This window comes from Muscardinus avellanarius (assembly GCF_963383645.1).
Source record: "Muscardinus avellanarius genome assembly, chromosome: 14".
Taxonomy (NCBI): Eukaryota; Metazoa; Chordata; class Mammalia; order Rodentia; family Gliridae; genus Muscardinus; species Muscardinus avellanarius.
The window spans coordinates 75,116,958-75,132,040 of record NC_137800.1 but is presented as its reverse complement, the minus strand read 5'-3'; the positions used below and the strand labels follow the sequence as shown (position 1 = coordinate 75,132,040).

The window sequence follows — 15,083 nt, the reverse complement described above, 5'->3', positions numbered from 1 at the left end:
AGAGGAACTATCAGAAAGAAAGGCAATTAAATTAGACGACCACTTCCTTCTTTGGGCCAAAATTAATTAGAGCTGGCTAACGATTGAAAGGATGATAATAGTAGTGGATAATAACTGAAATGCACTCCAGCCTCGTGCCAGCCGTGCACTGAGGTAAAGGTTTACCCCTATGCCCTTAATAAACCATCCCAGCAACCCAGGAGGTGACAGCCGCTAGCCCTTTTTCTACTAATGAGGAAACCGAGAACTTGCCCCAGGTCATGTAACTGGTAAGAAGGGGAGCTCAGGTTGTAAAATAAAACTAAAAAACAAAACTAGAAGGAATTATGGTTGAATGTCTGTATAATTTAGGGGTGTAAGAGTATTTGGAAGCATAACATGTCCCATGAACGAAAATCATAAAGGAAAAGAGGTAAGATTTGAATATGAAAGAACAAGAGGTTTTTTAAGGCAAAAAGCAACATGAGACCAAAAAGTAAATGACAGACTGGGGAACAATATTTGCAACATGTATGATAACCCAAAGGTTATTCTCATTATTACATAATTAGCATTTTTAAATTAGTAAGAAAAAAGCAGTGGCTATACCAGCTGATTTATAAACACAGGATTTAAATAGCCCGTTTACTAAAGGTTAAATACAAATGAGCAATAAACAGTAAAGAAAAATTATTTTAACAAAAGAAGAGGCTTCAGCCAGGCGTGGCGGCGCACACCTGTAATTCTAGTATTTGGGAGGCTGAGAGGGGAGGATCTCAGGTTCATGGCCAGCCTCAGCAACTTAGCAAGGGCCTCTATGACTTAGCAAGACTCTGCTTCAAAATTTAAAAATTAAATGGGGTTGGAGGTGTAGCTCAGAAGTGGAACATTTCTGGGTTTAATACCCAGTACCATCAAGAAAATAAAAAAAGAGGCCTTTTTTTCCCCTATCAATTCAGTCAAAACTAAGAATGGTCATCGGTAGTGTTGAAGGCTTTGATAAAAGAACCTAGCAGGGTTATTTTGTTTGTTTTTGTTTTTGGAGATTTACAGAGTAAAGTCCGAGCTATATCCCCTGCCCTATTTTTTATTCTTTATTTTGAAACAGGTTCTCACTAAGTTGCAGAGCGCCTCACTAAGTAGCTGAGGCTGTCTGTGAACCGCGATCCTCCAGTCTCAGCCTCCCGAATGCTGGGATTACAAGCGTGAGCCACCACGCCTAGCTAAATTTTACCCTCTTTTAAAAAATACTGGGGAATTCTTTGGTTGACTTTTCATGAAAAAAAAAGTGTGTGTGTGTGTGTGTGTGTGTGTGTGTGTGTGTGTGTTACTGGGGATTAAACCCAGGGGTATTTTACCTCTGAGCTACACCTCCAGCACTATTTTTTTTTTTTTTTTTTTTTTGTCTTGAAACAGGGTCTCACTAGGTTGCTAGGTCTCGCTACATTGCTGAGGCCGTCCTTGAACCTGCCATACTCAGCTTCCCAAGTACTGTGATTATAGGCATGCACCACCGTGCCTGGCAATGCCATTTTTGTATGCACTTCCTGGTTTGTTTGATTTTATTTTTTCCAACTGATAATCTTTAGTTTCAAAGGCCATCCATGCCTGCCAAGGAAAAAGACCCACTGTGATTTGCTCTTGAAGAAAGATAGAGAAAATAATTGCTCCTCATTCCAGCCTACTCAGCATCTGGAGCAGAAACCAGAAGTATTACCTTTCACTGCCTGATCCAGAAATGGATGTAAATTCTTGACTGGTTAATGACTTCAGGCTCTTTTATGAAGCCATGATACAGTCTCTTGGACCACAGCGGCTCTCTGCAGTTGAGTCCTTTCATCAGCTTGGGCTCTTTGTCTCAGTCTGTTTCATGAGGCTATCAAAGATCTTCTGAGACTGGGTAATTTATAAAGAACAGACATCTCTTGGCTCACGGTTCTGGAGGTCAGGAAGTCCAAGATGGAGAGGCTGCACCTGCAGAGGGCCCGCAGGCTCCTTCATAACCTGGCAGAGGCATAGCGGAGAGTACGCAAGAGGGGGCCAAAGTCGCTTTTATTATGAGCCCACTCCTGTGATAGCAGCACGAGTCCCATCATGAGGGCTCCCATGACCTACCTGGTATCTCTTAAAGATCCCACCTGTCAACACTGTTGTTGCACACGTGACTTTGGAGGACACGTTAAACCACAGTTCTTTTGCTCCTACCCAAGCGACAGACGTCAGTTGAAGTCAGGGTCAGGATGCTCAACCTAGCCCCTCTCCTTCCTGGGCACTGGCTGCCCAGTGTGGATGGTCACACAGCACCACTCCATCCAGTCCTTGCCAACATACCCTGGCTTGCAGGGTGTGTTCAAGGGGCACTTGAGTGTGGCCAGGGACCACAGCAATTCTAACAAACCTGAATGCAGGCTGAGTTTAATTCTGCGCCTTCCCTGAGGTGGGGCTCAGCTCCAGATCTAAGGCCTGCCATTTGCCATGGGTTTTGGGGAAAAGGAAGGTGTTCCAAGAAACATACAATAAGAAGTACTGAGTGTTTGAAAGATCTTGCAAGAAAGGGTCAGATATTTTCTCAGTGAGCACGAGACACTCTTCTACTCGGTCATAAACTAAAAGCAGTTTTAAAAGTGTACCTGTAAGGACGGGCGTGGTGGTGCATGCTTGTAATCCCCGCGCTTGGGAGGCGGAGACAGGAGGATCGCGCAGGTTCGAAGCCAGCCGCGCTGGCTTAAGAGACCCGGTTTCCAAATAAAAATATAAAAATAGGTCTGGGAGTGTAGCCTGGAGGTAGAAGGGCTTCCAGGAACCCTAATACCACCAATAAACAAACAAACAAACAAATAAATAAATAAATAAATATGTACCTGTAGTGTATAGTAATATGTTGACAGTACCTCATTCTTAGTGTATATATGTGCATATTTTTTTAATTGGTGCATCGTAATTGTACATGAAGTTCAGGGTGACAAAGGCATGTGGTACACAGCACCCGGTGAGCCTTACCCCAACTCCCACCCCACGCCTCCCTGTCCCCATGCAAGACATTGAGTTTGGCATTGATAATGTGTGTACATCATGTCCACTGGAGTGGTCCCTTCATCGACTCTTCCTCCCCCCAGTAGCCTCTCTCGCTGAGGCCCCCTCCACATCGCTCCACTAGGGTTTCTCGTCCTTTGCCTAAGGCCGCTTTTACATCCCAATTTCTTCCTAGAAAACATCTGACCTTTTACTTTTTGTGACTGACTAATCTCACTTAACGTATCATCTTCTAATTCCATCCATTTTCCTGAAAATGACATAATTTTGTTCACCTTTATAGCCGAGTAGAATTCCATTTTGTGTGTATCCCATAATTTTTTTAATCCATTCATCTGTTGATGGACATCTTGGCTGATTCCATAGTTTAGCAGTTATGAATTGTGCAGCTATAAACATAGATATGCATGCCTTACTGTGGTAGTCTGGCTTCAGCCCTTTTGGGTAGATATCCAGGAGTGATATATCTGGGTCATATGGTGGGTTCGGTGGGTTAATTGCCATTCTTCCGAGGAAATTCCACACTGATCTCCAAAGTGGCTGCGCTCATTTGCAGTCCCACCAATAGCCACATGTGCGTGTATGTGTGTGTATGTGTGTGTGACACACACACCATGTTACATAAGATCTGACTTTATAAACCAGGTGCAAGCGGGTACATACCTGTAATCCCAGTACCTCGGAGGCTGAGACAGGAGGATAACAGGTTCCAGACCAGCAGCATGCAGTGCAATAACGAGTCAAATCCTGCTTCAAAATGAAACACTTCAATAGGGCTGGGGTATAATTCAAAGGCAGAATGCCCCTGGGTTCAATCCCCATTACGAGAGAGAGAGAAGGAGAGGGAGAGGGAGAGAGAGACTGATTTGACATTTTATTTATATTTCTGAACATGGCTTTTTTTTTTCATTCAACAATATATTTTTTAATTCTGGCATTGTTTATACCCAGGTGTGCTTTTTGTATTTTTTTAGTTGTATAGTATTCCATCTTAAAATAGTTGCATTTCATGTATGGATTCCCATACTAATGGGTGTTTAACTTTATTGCAATTCGGTGTTGCTAAGCCACCAGCGCACCCTGGGGCCACCACACCCTGGGGAGGTCGCTGTGGCAGCAGCTCACAGCAGGTGAGAGCATAGGGGCATATTTCCTTTTGTAGATGTTGCCAGGTTTCCTTCAGGACAGCTAGATTTGCTTATTCTATCACCAGCAGTTTAGAAAAATTTGTTTCTCGACCCAGCAATGTTGTCAATTTTTAAGGTTTTTGCCAGCGTAATAGTTGAAAATATTATCTCTTGTTTCATATTGGCAAACGTTGAAGAGTCTGCTATCATGATATATCACAAAATAGCAAGAGAGTACTAAAATCAGGCCCAACTTTACACAAAAGAGAAATGTACAATCAGAAGCTGTTGATATGGTACATCTTTTTTTTTTTATGACACTGAGGGTGGAACCTAGGGGCTTTTCTACCTCTGGGGTACACTCCCAGACCTCTTTTATACTTTATTTGGAAACAGGGTCTCACTAAGTTGCTGGGAGCCTCACTCAGTAGCTGAGGCTGGCTTCGAACCGGCGCGATCCTCCTGTCTCAGCCTCCCAAGCGCTGGGATTACAAGCGTGCACCACCACGCCATTTCCTAATGTAAAAGGATTTTCGAATATCCTGTAGGCTATAACGATTAAGCTGACTCCTTCCCCAACACTTTTCAAGCATTTTGTTGGAGGCACTGGGATTACAAGGATAAAGAGATTACAGTCTCTGACCTTAGGGTGCTCCCGTTCCAGTGTTTAAGCCCATAGTTCCTTCTTTTCTTTCTTTCTTTTGAGGACAAGTGAAGGATTCTGGGGATTGACCTCAGGGGCATTCTAACTGTGAGCTACACCTCAGCCCTCTTTTATTTTTTATTTTGAAACAGCGCCCCACTAGGTGGCTGAGAGTCACTACATTGTTGGGGCTATCCTCAACCCTGTGAGCCTCCTATCTCAGCCTCCAAAGTACTGAAATTACAGGCTTGCATCACCATACCTGACTAACTTAAGCCCATGGTTTCTGCAAGTGCTATAATACTAAATGTTCTAAGGATGATCAGTCTTCCTAGAATAGGATTTTATTTCTCTTCAGGCTGGGGAATGAATATTAGCAAATGTGCAGTTTCAGAGGTAGGGAGTTTCATGAAAAAAGCCCATCATACCTCTACGACGAGCTTTTCTGCCATGTATAGTACGTGGCGGCGTGCCGCCAAGATGACGCAGAGATTCACATAGGAGAGCTTGTCCTTGCACCCCGGTGGGAGCACAGGCGAGGCGTCGCGGCAGACCTGCTGACAGCAGTTCAGGCCGGCCCACCATTGGCGGTGAACAGCTTTTCAGCACTTGGCATGTACAAAACACCATGCTTCGTGCCGAGGGGGACACTCAGATGTGTATGGCACGGTTCTCGCTCGTTGGAAACTCTCCAGATGGGGCACTAGACAGTTCATGTTTAATGATGTTTTAGAGACTAAGTCCTAAAAGAAAGTAAACCGAATTTGAATGATGTTTCTATTATGACCAGCTGCTGCTGGCAGTGGGGGGAAAAAAAACTTTACTGCCTAGAGAAATGTCAAGGAGGGAAACTGTAAATCGAAAGTTTATCCAGGTACTGAGCAGTAGTTTAGAAGCAAACATGAAATTGCAAGCCGCACGCACTTGCCTGAGCCCAAGAGGTGGGTGCCAGTCTGTACCACATAGCTCGCACCATCCTGGGGAAGGGGCAGGAGCGGAATTGCACAAGTTAAGCTCTTAGTACATGACCTATACGTAGTGGGCATTCAGTAAGTACGCTTGGAGTGTTTTGGGGAGGACCGAGAGAATGTTGCTATTAGTACAAATGAATCATGGAAAAAAAAATCATCTTCATTTTAATTTCGTTTGTTTTGTTTTCTAGGTCAAGAAGTGGTTTTCAAGTGCCTTGGGGAAGGAATTCTGGAGAAGGCCTTCCAGGGGTATAATGCTTGTATTTTTGCATATGGACAGACAGGTGAGGAAGAAGTTGCCTTCAGTACAGTCAGTGATATTAAGCATTGCTTTTTTTTTCCCTTCTCCTCCTTTTTTCTTTTCTTTTCTTTTTTTTTTTTTTTTTTTTTGGTGCTGGACATTGAACCCATGGCCTCATGCATGCAGGCATGAACGCCACCACTGGCTACATCCCAGTCCTAAATATGTACTTTTTAAAGCTTAAAAGTAGAGAAACGTTTGAGAAGCAACAGAAAAATGCTTCTAACTTTATGGTTTTAGCTGAATTGGAAGATCAAAAGTAACCCTCTTTTTGAAGGTGTATCGGTTCTGGTAATTGAGTAATTTGTGTAATTTCAGTATTAATGAGCAAAGCTAGTTTCAACCTCTTAAATGTCATTTTCTCAAATTATAGTTTTAACCTGTATTTGAACTGGAAAAATAATTACTACTTTCTCAGAATAAATGTTTTAGTCAAAACTCCAGAAAAGCTCTTAAAACCATCTGTCACTGAGGACTTTCCCTGGGATGCAAAAGTGATAGTGGGTTACTAGCCTTAGGCTGATGGAGCAGCGGATTTGAAACAAGCAAAACAAAACCAAGTCAGGGGCTCAGCCAGCTACACTGTGAGCCATGACTCCTTCAGCTACCGCGGGAGTAAACAAATCAGTCATGGGGTGGGTCTATCACCTCACTGATAACAAGAGAGTCAAATGCAAAGATGTACGAGGTGGTCCATGATATCCAGACAACAGTAGAATGCTGTTTACTGTTCATGATACTCAAGGTACAGTGGAATTTTATTGCACATGTCTTTAAAGATGGTGTGTTTTCCTTTAGTTCCTTCTTTTTTTTTTTTTTGTGGTGCTGGGGATGGAACCCAAGGACATTCTACCTCTGAGCTACACCCCCAGCCCTATTTTTTTATTCTTTATTTTGAAACAAGGTCTCACTAAGTTGCCGAGGGCCTAAGTAGCTGTTGCTATCTGTAAACTGGATCCTCCTGTCTCAGCCTCCCAAGAACTGGGATTACAAGCATGTGCCACCACGCCCAGCAAAGATGGTGTGGTTTTTTTGTTTTTTGTTTTTCTTGCAGTACTGGGGATAGAACCCAGGAGCATTCTACCTCTGAGCTACACCTCCAGCCCTATTTTTTTTCTTTATTTTGAAACAGGGTCTCACTGAGTTGCAAAGGGCCTCACTAAGTAGCTGAGGCTGTCCTCAAACTGTGATCCTACTATCTCAGCCTCCAAAATGCTGGGATTACAAGCGTGTGCCGCCACGCCCGGCAAGGTGATGTGTTTTTAATGGGAAGGACAATGACTGTGTTTCCTGCGTGCTCCTGTGAGGCCTTGGCTGACTGTGAAGACACTTGCGTGCTGGGTGGTGGTACATGTTTCTCCTCTCCCACCCATCATTCCTTCTGCTTTCTCTTCTCCAGGTTCCGGAAAGTCCTTCTCCATGATGGGCCATGCTGAGCAGCTGGGCCTGATTCCAAGGCTCTGCTGTGCTTTATTTAAAAGGATCTCTTTGGAGCAAAATGAGTCACAGACCTTTAAAGTTGAAGTCTCCTATATGGAAATTTATAATGAGAAAGTTCGGGATCTTTTAGACCCCAAAGGGTAAGTTAGGAGTTGCATTTATGTGCAAATAGGACTGATATTTATTTTATTTTTATACTTTAATTGGTGCATTATAGTCTCACATCATAATGTAGTTTATAGTGATAGGGGCATAGCCCACAGCTCTTGGGCTTTCTCCCAGCTCCCTCCCTACTCCCCGCACCCTTCCCTTACAGGATATCGAGATTGGTGTTGGTATTCTCACATAGGTATACAATGTCAATGGAAGTAATTCCTTCATTAATCCTCCCTCTTTTCCCCTTCCCTAAACCACATCCCTCACTCCTGGAGTTTCTCCTCCATTATCTGAAGTCTCTCTTGTATCCCAATTACTCCCTAGCTTCTGCATATGAGACAAAACATATGATTCTCCACTTTCTGTGACTGGCTGATCTCACTTACCATAATGTTCTCCAGGTCCATCCTTTTTTCCCACAAACAACACAATTTTGTTCTTTTTTATTGCTGAGTAGAATTCCATTGTGTGTATAAAGGGGTGATTTTTTTTTTTTTTTTTTTTTTGGTTGTGGTACTGGGGTTCCTGGAAGCCCTTCTACCTCCGGGCTACACTCCCAGACCTATTTATACTTTTTTATTTTTGGAAACAGGGTCTCTTAAGCCAGCACGTCTGGCTTCAAACCTGCATGATCCTCCTGTCTCCGCCTCCCAAGCACGGGCATTACAAGCATGTGCCACCACGCCCAGCCTAAAGGGGTGGTATTTTTAAGTGATGCTAAAGTAATCATTTTAAATAATGTTAAAAGATATGCAAGGGAATATATATATATATGTATATGTGTATATATATATATATTTGACCACCAGAGTGGTCACTATGCTGATGTTCATTCATTTACTGAGAATTCATGTGCTTCTGCCGGGCGTGGTGGCGCACGCTTGTAATCCCAGCATTCGGGAGGCTGAGACTGGAGGATCGCTGTTTGCGGACAGCCTCACCTACTTAGTGAGGCCCTTTGCAACTCAGTGAGACCGTGTTTCAAAATAAAGAATAAAAAAATAGGGCAAGGGGTATAGCTCGGAGATTGAATGCCCCTGAGTTCGATCCCCAGACCCACAAAAAAAAAAAAAAAAAAGAAAGAAAAAAAGAAAAGAAAAGAAAAGAAAAGAAATCACGTGCTTCTCAGAGCCTGTATTCTGGTATATTCAGTCTGCACAAGGTGTATCCTGTGTTCATATATAGAGTTGCTTATGTATGCCACTTACAAAGACGTTTGTACTACTGATACTGCTTGTTGTCATCATGGGCTGCTCACAAACACTGAGTCACTAATGACACCTTGGTCAGTTTATTTGTTTCTTTGGCATCCCATGCCATCTCCTCCCTCCCCAGGATAATGGCTGCTAGGCATTTTGTGTTTATCATTCGCTTCCTCTTCTTCAGCATTGACACATAATTTTGCAAGCACGATTTTTAACTTTCTGTAAACAGCATCATAGTGTATGTGTTCTGCGGTGGTTTGCTGTCCATCATCCATTCATCCTTATGTATGAAGTGGTAATGCTTTAACTATTCCACTATCTGATTATAATATGATGTATATGGGTAGTTTTCACTTTTATTATTATTATTATTATTATTATTATTATTATTATTATTATACTGGGGATGGAACCCAGGGGCATTCTATCTCCGAGCTACACCCCCAGCCCTATTTTTTATTCTTTAATTTGAAACAGGGTCTCGCTGAGTTGCAGAGGGCCTCACTAAGTAGCTGAGGCTGGCTCTGAATCACGATCCTCCTGTCTCAGCCTCCCAAATGCTGGGATGACAAGAGTGTGCCACCACACGCAGCTCACTTTTTATTATTATAGTACTATTCTAAGCATTCCTGTACAAGCCACCTGGTGCACAGGGACCTATAGGGACTGGAACCATGAATTCTAAGATACTGAATCTCCACCTTTATTAAACAGTGTTTTCCAAAGTGGCTGTACTAGTTTATACTCCCATCAGCAGTGTACAAGAATTCCAGATGTCAAGCAAGGTACAGTGATACATACCTGTAATTCCCGAGACTGGAAAGGATGAGGCAGGACGATCACAAGTTCAAGGCTAGCCTGGGCAAATTAGCAAGACCCTGTCTCTAAGTAAAAAGGTCTGAGGACATGGCTTAGTGGCAGAGTACCCCAGGTCCATCCTCAGCATCATATCTATCTATCTCTCTCTCTCTCTCTCTCTCTCTCTCTCTCTCTCTCTCTCACTCACACACACACACACACACACACGTTGGACATATCACAGGCACTCGATATGGTGCTAGATTCATTACTTCCTGCCACTGAGTAACATTGCCAGCATGGTGAGCTGAGTTCTGTGCGCCGTGCTGGCTGCTGGGGAGACGGGCGCTGTGGTCTGCCCGTTTATAGCAGAATAGCTCTCTTTGTCACATTGAGTTCTCCATCCTGAAATGCAGTAAGACCTATTAGGTAAGAGTGTGGCGGTATTAAATCGAATGGCTGAGGGAAACTTTGGGATCAAGGTCTGGGGAAGCGCTCGGTAATTCCTAATTCCTTTTCCCACACCTGAGGGAGGCCAGTCACTGGCTCTTAATCTGAAAGATGATAAATATCCAGTGTCATGAAAAACACACCATATGCTGTACAGTCAAAATACTTACGCAGCTTTGCTTTTTTTTTTTTTTTTTTTTTTTTTTGGTGGTACTGGGGGTGGAACCCAGAGGCTTTCTACCTCCGGGCTATACTCCCAGACCTTTTTTATATTTTATTTGGAAGCAGGGTCTCACTAAGTTGCTGAAAGCCTCACTAAGTAGCTGAGGCTGGCTTCGAACCTGCGCGATCCTCCTGTCTCAGCCTCCTAAGAGCGGGGATTACAAGCATGCGCCACCACGCCCAGCAACGTAGCTTTGCTTTTAATCCCAATTGTTGATAAGCTCTTCAAGTGGGGGCTCCCAAACCAGAGTTGTCATTTAAAAATTCAAAAGAGGCCGGGCGTGGTGGTTTGTAATCCCAGCATTTGGGAGGCTGAAACAGGAGGATCCTGGTTCCGTTGTGGACAGTCTCAACTACTTAGTGAGGCCCTTTGCAACCCAGTGAGATGCTGCTTCAAAATAAAGAATAAAAATTAGGGCTGGGGGTGTAGTTCAGAGGAAGAATGTCCCTGGGTTCCATCCCCAGTACCACCAAAAAAAAAAAAAAAAAATTCCTAAAACTCTCACCAGCAGAGCCAGTTCTAACTATGGGATAAATATTTTTGGCTTTGTACTATAATTTCATTTTCTGTATAAAATTATTAGTAGGAAGCTACACAAACCAGTGTGACTTGAAAAAGTAAAGTTAAAAACACATTGGCAGCCGGGCGTGGTGGCGCACGCTTGTAATCCCCGCGCTTGGGAGGCAGAGACAGGAGGATCGCACAGGTTCGAAGCTAGCCGCTCGCGCTGGCTTAGGAGACCCTGTTTCCAAATAAAAATGTAAAAATAGGTCTGGGAGTGTAGCCTGGAGATAGAAGGGCTTCCAGGAACCCCAGTACCACCAAAAAAAAAAAAAAAAAAACACATTGGTATTGTTCAACATTTGTTAAATCATTTTAAGACATTAACTGGAAATGTACTTATGAAGTAGCCTTATTTGATCTTCTGTGTTCTTTGCTTTCATTTTTTTCTTTTTGCCATTTGTTTTGTTTTTGTCTTGGCTTCTTTGCCCTCCCCCCCCCATGTGAAACTGAAGTCCATCTACTTCAAGTTAGCCTAACCTAGTTCTGGGTACTGGTTGTTTAGTTTGGTACTAGAAATAGGAGTTTTAAAATAGTATTTTACTTTAAATAGAAATAGGAGTATAAAAGCCATTCCTCATATGGAATGCTGTTTTGCTAATCCAAACGAAGTAGCTTTTAGGATACTTTTTCTTTAATTATTTAAAAAAATTCTTTTGAAATTATAAACTTAAAGTTTCTGAGTACTTAAGAAGAAGAAAAAAAAAAAAAAACCTTCCAAGTTTGGTCTGATCTATTCCTTCTTTTCCTCCCTCCCGTAGGAGTAGACAGTCTCTTAAAGTTCGAGAGCATAAGGTACTGGGACCATATGTAGATGGTTTATCTCAGCTGGCTGTCACTAGTTTTGAGGTAAGTGTCATCTTTTAAAAATGTCATAGAAAAAACTGGCAGCAAAATCCCAGCACTCGGGAGACTGAGACAGGAGGATCGCAGGTTTGAGGACAGTCTCAGCAAACAGTGAGACTCTCATTTAACCTAGCAAGACCCCGTTTCAAAATAAAAATAAAATTGGGCTAGGGATGTAGCTCAGAAGTAGAATGCTCCTGGATTGGATCCCCAGTGACACACACACACACACACACACACACACACACACACACAACAACAACAACCTGGCAGTAAATGAGTGTGCAATATTGAATATGTTTTTATGTGGGTACTTTATAGCATACTGATACCATTCACACCCTCAGAAGCAGAGCATCAGCCCACCCCAAAGAGAGAAGGGGCTTTCCTCATGTGCTTTCAGCTGCTTTGTTGTGAGAATTTATGGGTGTCAAAAAGGCCCAGCGTTTCCAGGTTTCTGATAATTTTCACCGATACTGCTCTCTTAAGGCTATTTTCCCTAGGGTTACCAGTGACGTCCTTCTAAACAAACCTGGTGGCTTGGGGGTAGTTAACTAAGCCCCGTCTTGTCAAGGAGGTCTCCTGTTACTCTTCACTCTCTCTCGTTTCTTTGTTTCTCTGAATACCTCCCCCATTGAATGATCTGTTTTTCTTTTCCTGGTCCTTGAAGTTTACAGCTAGACTTAATATTCTCTCTTTATTTCTATAATCATGACTTTGGAAATCTTATAATACACACAGCTATCTCTGGTGCCAAAGAATACAAATGAATGAATGAATCCCTGTACTTAATTGTGCCATCTAAGGGATGTGGCTAGCCCGCCTCAGTATGGCTAAAAGTGCTCTGTGGGCTAACTCCAGCTATTTAAATGAAGAAATGTCAGCTCTCAAATTAGAAATAGGCCATAGTCGTCTGTGTAGAAAATGGACCTTCCTAGATGAACAGAAACCTTTCTGATCTAAATCGAAAGGTGCTAAGTCAGCACCTTCGCTAAGATGCTGGTTCTCAGCTCAGAGTGACTGAGGTCCGTGTGGATGTCACTGTCACTTGCTAGGAAGGGCCAGGAGCTCTTGCTTTCCATCTCAGCCCTTCCTCCTGCTGCACGAGGGAAAGTTATTTGACCCCCAGGAACTTTAGCGTTTTTGTGTATAAACTCAGGGAAGCACTTCTCTCAAAAGGTTCCTTGAGCTAACATTTGGTTAAGGAGCCTTGGGTTCCAGGAGTGTGCCAAGAACAAGTGTACGAAGATAGCAAAGGGAGGCCCCTACCCTCGGGGACCGCAGCGTTGAAGGAGGGAGGTGGGAAGCAGGTGTCAGGCAGTGAGACCAGGCTGATAAGCCCAGGAGAGTCTGAATTCAGTCAGGTAACAACTGCTCTCGACTCTCTGGAGTGCTCAGTAAATATTGGTGCTCCCAGGAACTTACAAAGGGGAAATGAGGTCTTACCAGGCCAAGGAGAGAGCTGGGGGGTGGAAAGCAAAATGCGGAAACATTTCATAAACTAGGCAGCCCCCGAGAGGGACAGAAGCCCAAACCCTGCTCCATGGGGAGTTTTTCATGGGAGGCCGTGCGAAGGCGCCAGAGGGATCCTAACACGCACCCGGGGTGCAGGGCAGCGTGCGTGCTTGGCGTTTCTCATGCTGTTTTCCTCGTGTTTGGCTCCAGGACATTGAGTCACTGATGTCTGAGGGAAATAAGTCTCGAACGGTAGCAGCCACCAACATGAACGAGGAAAGCAGCCGCTCCCATGCCGTGTTCAACATCATAATCACGCAGACGCTTTACGACCTGCAGTCTGGGGTGAGGATGGCGCAGGGCCCTCAAGGGCCTGGAGGGCTCCTGGTGATGCCTTACTGGGTGAAGGGTTTCATGGTTGGACTCAATGGCAGAGAAGTATTGCTGGCTCTCGTACTTATTGGATGAGCTGTTTTGCTTACGATGTTTCATTTGTTAGGGTTTCCTATCATACTATCATTTATTTAAAAGTTGGATTTTAGCCGGTCAGGGTGGCACACACTTATAATCCCAGTACTTGGGAGGCTGAGACAGGAAGACTGCAGGTTCATGGCCAGCCTCAGCTCCTGCTTAGTGAGAGGCCCTTTGCAACCCAGTAAGACCCTGTTTCAAAATAAGAATTAAAAAAAAAAAAAAAAAGAATGGGACTGGGGATGTAGCTCAGTGGTAGAATGCCCCTGGGTTCGATCCCCAGTACTGAAAAAAAAAGTTGGATTTTGTGTGTAAAGTCCCTAAAGAGGACGATCACTCTACAGCTTTTAATATGAAATTTCCTTGGAAACAGCTAGCTCTACTTCAGAGACATCGAGGGATATTAGAGAGGAAGCCGCAACGTTTAGTCTAATGATCACATTTCCGAACAAGAGGGATTTGATCCTTGTGTACAAAAATCCTCATGCCAAATATTTCCTCATAGCCGTATAAAACCTACAGTTTTCTAACTGTGTTCTGGAAAGCTGGGTGTACTTGCTACCTGGCTGCATTTTTATACTGATTTAAAATTTGACTCTGAAGCCGGGTGTGGTGGCGCATGTTTGAAATCCCAGCATTTGGGAGGCTGAGACAGGAGGATCGCGGTTCGAAGACAACCTCAGCCACTTAATGAGGCCCTTTGCAAATCAGTAAGACCTTGTTTCAAAATAAAGAGTAAAAAATAAGGCTGGGGGGTATAGCTTGGAGGTAGAATGCTCCTGGGTTCCATCCCCATACCAAAAAAAAAAAAAAAAAACAAGTAAAATTTGATTCTGACACTAATTGCTTTTTCAGATAACTCTGGAATGTTTCACATCTCGAGAAGCTTGCTGTGTTGGAGCGGGGTGGAGTCTCAGGTTTGGTCTGTGATAGTGCTGACTGTGTGGGTATTGCATTAATGTGTTTTTCCCCCTCTCTCTTGTCTCCTGCAACTAGAACTCAGGAGAGAAAGTCAGCAAGGTCAGCTTGGTGGACCTGGCGGGCAGTGAGAGAGTATCTAAAACGGGAGCCGCTGGAGAGCGCCTGAAAGAAGGCAGCAACATCAACAAGTAAGGCAGCTGGCGGGAGGACCGCGCCGTGACCTCCGGTTTCCGCTGCTCTCTTGTCTTGGGGGCACTTGTTGCATGATAGGGATCAGAGCGTCCGAATGCAGGTCTGTCCCAAGAAGATGTCGCTTTACTAAACCAGTTGAAGGAAGACAATAGCCCGCCGCTGCAAAGATGCACAAAGTTTAAGTAAAGCTGTATGGTGCAGCCCTATCCCCAAATGGCACCAATATTGGTGCATATCATTATATAGACGAGTGATTCCCCAACTTAGGTCAATTCAACTTAGGCATTTTCAACTGGTTTATCATGGTTCAA

The 15,083-nt window shown here is 43.7% G+C and overlaps 1 protein-coding gene across 1 annotated transcript in view; it reads left to right on the top strand.

Moving 5' to 3' along the window:
- The window catches only part of KIF13A (kinesin family member 13A), a gene marked incomplete at both ends in the record, with an annotated part of 250,691 nt that overhangs the window by 101,524 nt on the left and 134,084 nt on the right, over positions 1-15,083 (top strand). Inside the window, 5 exons of the mRNA XM_080710284.1 lie at positions 5,945-6,037; positions 7,454-7,634; positions 11,649-11,736; positions 13,399-13,533; positions 14,656-14,768. Coding sequence (XP_080566410.1) covers positions 5,945-6,037; positions 7,454-7,634; positions 11,649-11,736; positions 13,399-13,533; positions 14,656-14,768 — 610 coding nt within the window. The remainder of the gene's footprint in view (positions 1-5,944; positions 6,038-7,453; positions 7,635-11,648; positions 11,737-13,398; positions 13,534-14,655; positions 14,769-15,083) is intronic.